Consider the following 4,441-nt stretch of genomic DNA (forward strand, 5'->3'; position numbering starts at 1 on the left):
TTAGCCTAGTTTCTTGATACGTTATTACATAGACATATAACAGGATTTGTATGTTATTCCAAATTAGGTACTAACATTTCAAAATGCTGCCATCACAAATAAGAATTAACTAATACATTCAATTCCCCATGTAAACTTAACACATTACATGCCTACTGGTCAATTTGCATATGCTGACTGTTTACTTAATCATAAACTTTCATTTGCATATTTAAAATGCCACATGTGCTTTTGTAAGTAATCTGTTCTCATCTGGTGTGCAATTTCACCTACGTTAATGAGCCTTTGTTATTTTAAATTATGAAGAACAGCCTTGTTCATAACATGATAACACATACCTTGACGAGTTGGATAAGTTGAGGGCAGAGTAGATGGAAACAGGTAGGCAGTTGTCCGGGCAGCAGGTGATGGATCAGCAGGTGATGGGTCACCGGATGATGGATCAGCATGTGATGAGTCACCAGATGATGGATCAGCAGGCGATGGGTCAGCAGGTGATGGATCAGCAGGTGATGGGTCAGCAGGTGATGGATCAGCAGGTGATGAGTCACCAGATGATGGGTCAGCAGGTGATAGGTCAGCAGATGATGGATCAGCAGGTGATGAGTCATCAGATGCTGAATCTATTAGTATTTGGTCAACTCGTGCTGAAGTAGTTGATGCTGTATCAGCAGGTGCCATTTTAGCAGGCAGAGTGTCAGTAGATAACGTTTCAACCGGCAGGATATCAGCAAGCACCGTGCCAACAGGCAGAGTGTTAGTAGGAACCATGTCAACAGTCACCATGCCATCAGGTACTGTGCCATCAGGCACCATATTAACAAGCTCGGTGTCAGCAGGGGCCGGGAGAGCCAGAGTGTCAGCAGGGGCCTGGAGAGCCAGAGTGTCAGCAGGGACCGGGAGAGGCAGAGTATCAGCAGGGACCGGAAGAGGCAGAGAGTCAGCAGGGGCCGGGAGAGGCAGGGTGTGGACAAGAGACACCGTAGCAGCCATCACAATAAACAGCCGCAACACTGCAGAAGTCGTCACCAAACTCTGCCTCTTCCTCGCCCTGTTAATCCTGACTTTCTTGTTGTGTTGTTTCCTGTGGCCATTGTGGTGGTGATGACTCATCTTTGGCTCTGGCCACAACTGCTGCTGCTGTAGAGTACTTATGGATGTGCAGCTTCTTCCTGTGATGCTGCTGCTGTTCTCAGGCACTGCTGTGTCGCCTGGTCTTGCTACAGCTGCTGTACTCATCAGATACTGCTGTTGCTCTTAACAATGTTTTCACTGTAAAAGAAAAAGAGATAAAATATTGCAATTAAATCCAATTTGTATATCAATTGAAAATGCATAACGTATTGCAATGCAATAAGTTATGCATTTTATTAAAGTCTTTATTTCTGGGATAATTTGAACATTTCTTTGAATCAAGTTCCTCTTTGTACCATGACCATCCATAAATAGTACAGTTTTGCATCATGATCATCCCAGCCTATCTGGCGAGTACATCCTTGCATCGTGGCCATCCAAACCTGCCTGGAGAGTACATCCTTGGATCATGACGAACCAAACCAAAGCGAGTACATCCTTGGATTTTGGCCATCCAAACCTGCCTAGCGAGTACATTCTTGGATCTTGGCCATCCAAACCTGCCTAGCGAGTACATCCTTGCATCATGGCCATCCAAACCTGCCTAGCGAGTACATCCTTGGATCATGGCCATCCAAACCTGCCTGGCGAGCACATCCTTGGATCATGGCCATCCAAACCTGCCTGGCGAGTACATCCTTGGATCATGGCCATCCAAACCTGCCTGGCGAGTACATCCTTGGATCATGGCCATCCAAACCTGCCTGGCGAGTACATCCTTGGATCTTGGCCATCCAAACCTGCCTGGCGAGTACATCCTTGGATCATGGGCATCCAAACCTGCCTGGCGAGTACATCCTTGGATCTTGGCCATCCAAACCTGCCTGGCGACTATGTTTTATCCAGATTTTTTTTTAATTAGTTAGTCTCTCTTCCATATTGGTCTCCGAATGCATGATAAAACTGATGAGTTAGCCAAAGCGTTTGCTCATAAAGAAGGAATTGATTACCATCTTGGACTGCCTTTGAGCAGCCTGAGGGCAGTAATATTCCGGGAACATAAAAATATCTTGTAGACTTGAGGCAAAGTGAAATTCACACCAGTTGCTCCATCTATCATTATTCTATTATGCAGGAAGAACCGCACGTCTATGGGTCATCCAGTAAGGTAAGAAGACTTCTCGATGTTACCACTGATAGGCTTAGCTCGGCTACAAGTACCTCTGGGAGTTTGAAACATCTGCAGATGTAGATTTAACTAAATGTAAACTCTGTCAGCAGAACTACTCGCAATACTTTTCGTCATTATATAATGGAATGTGAAAAAATCGCGGAGTTCAGAGATAACACCTTCAACGGAGTCCAAGAAATGTGTAAGTACTTCATTCATAATGATGTACTGCCGGGAATCTTAGCGAAATATCCAAAATTTGTTTACTGTAGGGAAAACATGCCCATGACTGTAAAACTGCCGCCCAGTTGGGTGGGTGTGGAGCAAGACTAGTAACTGTGTGACTCACCATAGATGTAGAGTGCCTTGTATAGTGACTGTTGTGAGCCTCTTGTTGAATCATTTGTGACATAAAATAGAGTATCGATATGTATATGTATTTGTGTAAATGTCTGTATATGTATGCACATGTGTATAAAACATTAACAAATGTTTAACTAGCTTCAACAAATTGTCACTTGTTTAGTTAACGAACTATGGGTTCCTGAATCTTTTATTTATTTATTTATGTATTTATTTATTTATTTATATATATACAAGAAAGTACATTGGGGGTTAACAGAGAACATAGAGTTTAAGTTGAATTACATTCTTGTAAAGCCACTAGCATGCATAGCGTTTCGGGCAAGTCCTTAAACTAACCTTAGAGCAAATCCTTAAACTAACAGATAATTTTTAGAGAACTAACAGTAAAATTGACAAATAATGTTTAAAGGTACTTTACATCTTTACTTTACAAGTACAGATGATTTTAAGTAGAATAATAACAGTAAAATTGAGAGAAAGAAAGTTACAGGTACATTGCAAGAATTTTTGACACAAAAGCAGATTAGAATAATACACAATAATAACAATACACAATAATGAACAAGGATCATTAGGTACAATTCGGAAAACATCTCAGGGTTATACATTGGTTCACTAAAGCACAATATGAGGATCATTACAAGAAATAATGCAGTAGAATATGTACTCAATACAATAACCCTGATATCAGTTGATCTAAGATCACAATGGTAAAAAATATGCCTTAAGTACAAAGAATGGGGATTGGGTAGCACTAGAAACAGAGCGACGATAAAGCTCTAGGTAGAAGACTATGAAGATGAAATTAGGTACTTTTTGGTTTTATTTTTGAATAAGGCAAAAGTTGGACAGCTTTTCAATTCATTAGGGAGTGAGTTCCATAGGCTATGTCCCTATATTTGCATAGAGTGTTTACACATATTTAGTTTGACTCTGGGGATATCAAAGATATATTTATGTCTGGTGTGGTGATTATGTGTTCTATTACATCTGTCCAGGAAGAGTTTCAGAACAGGGTTTGCACTTAAAAAAAGGGTTTTATAAATGTAATTGATACAAGAGAATGTATGGAGTGAATTTATGTTTAGCATGTTTAGGTATTTAAACAGGGGAACTGTGTATTGTCTGAAAGCAGAGTTTGTTATTATCCTGAGAGCAGATTTCTGCTGGGTGGTGATGGGCTTGAGATAGTTTGCAGAGGTTGATCCCCAAGCACAGATACCATAGGTAAGATAGGGATAGATAAATGCATAATAGAGTGAAAGGAGAGCAGAGTAGGGTACATAATATCTAATCTTAGAGAGTATAGCAACTGTTTTAGAAACCTTTCTAGCTATGTGTTGTATGTGGGTCCTGAAGATGAGTCTCTTGTCTAGGTATAGGCCAAGGAACTTTCCATCATTTTTATTGCTAATGGGTGTCATTAGCATCATTATCTATCTGAAACTGAATGGAATTTGTTGATTTGCTTCCAAATAAGATGTAGTAGGTCTTTTCTATGTTTAGTGTGAGTTTGTTGGTTGACATCCATAAGTGGACTTTTTTTAATTCATTGTTTACAACATTATTTAATATGAGTGGGTTGGTGTCAGAGTAGATGAGAGTAGTATCATCAGCAAACAAAATAGGTTTAAGCATGTTAGAGACATTAGGCAGATCATTGAGATATATAAGGAACAGGAGGGGTCCTTGGATGCTGCCTTGTGGCACCCCTATGGTTAGTGGTAGAGTAGAAGAGGTTACATCATTGATGGCTACATATTCGTGTCTGTCACTATGATAAGATCGGATATAGCTCAGGGCAAGGCCATGGATTCCATAATGATGGAG

The 4,441-nt window shown here is 40.5% G+C and overlaps 1 protein-coding gene across 1 annotated transcript; it reads right to left on the minus strand.

Moving 5' to 3' along the window:
- Positions 1-288: 288 nt before the first annotated feature.
- On the minus strand, positions 289-1,239 carry LOC138353392 (uncharacterized). Its single transcript, XM_069306397.1, has one exon. The coding sequence runs from the start codon at positions 1,237-1,239 to the stop codon at positions 289-291; it is 951 nt and encodes a 316-aa protein (XP_069162498.1).
- Between the last annotated feature and the right edge of the window lie 3,202 nt (positions 1,240-4,441).

Source organism: Procambarus clarkii, chromosome 57, assembly GCF_040958095.1.
Source record: "Procambarus clarkii isolate CNS0578487 chromosome 57, FALCON_Pclarkii_2.0, whole genome shotgun sequence".
NCBI classification, from domain to species: Eukaryota; Metazoa; Arthropoda; class Malacostraca; order Decapoda; family Cambaridae; genus Procambarus; species Procambarus clarkii.

What these genes read in the sequence shown, in the direction of transcription:
- LOC138353392 (XM_069306397.1), bottom strand. Translation starts at nt 1,239, where the DNA reads ATGAGTACAGCAGCTGTAGCAAGACCAGGCGACACAGCAGTGCCTGAG.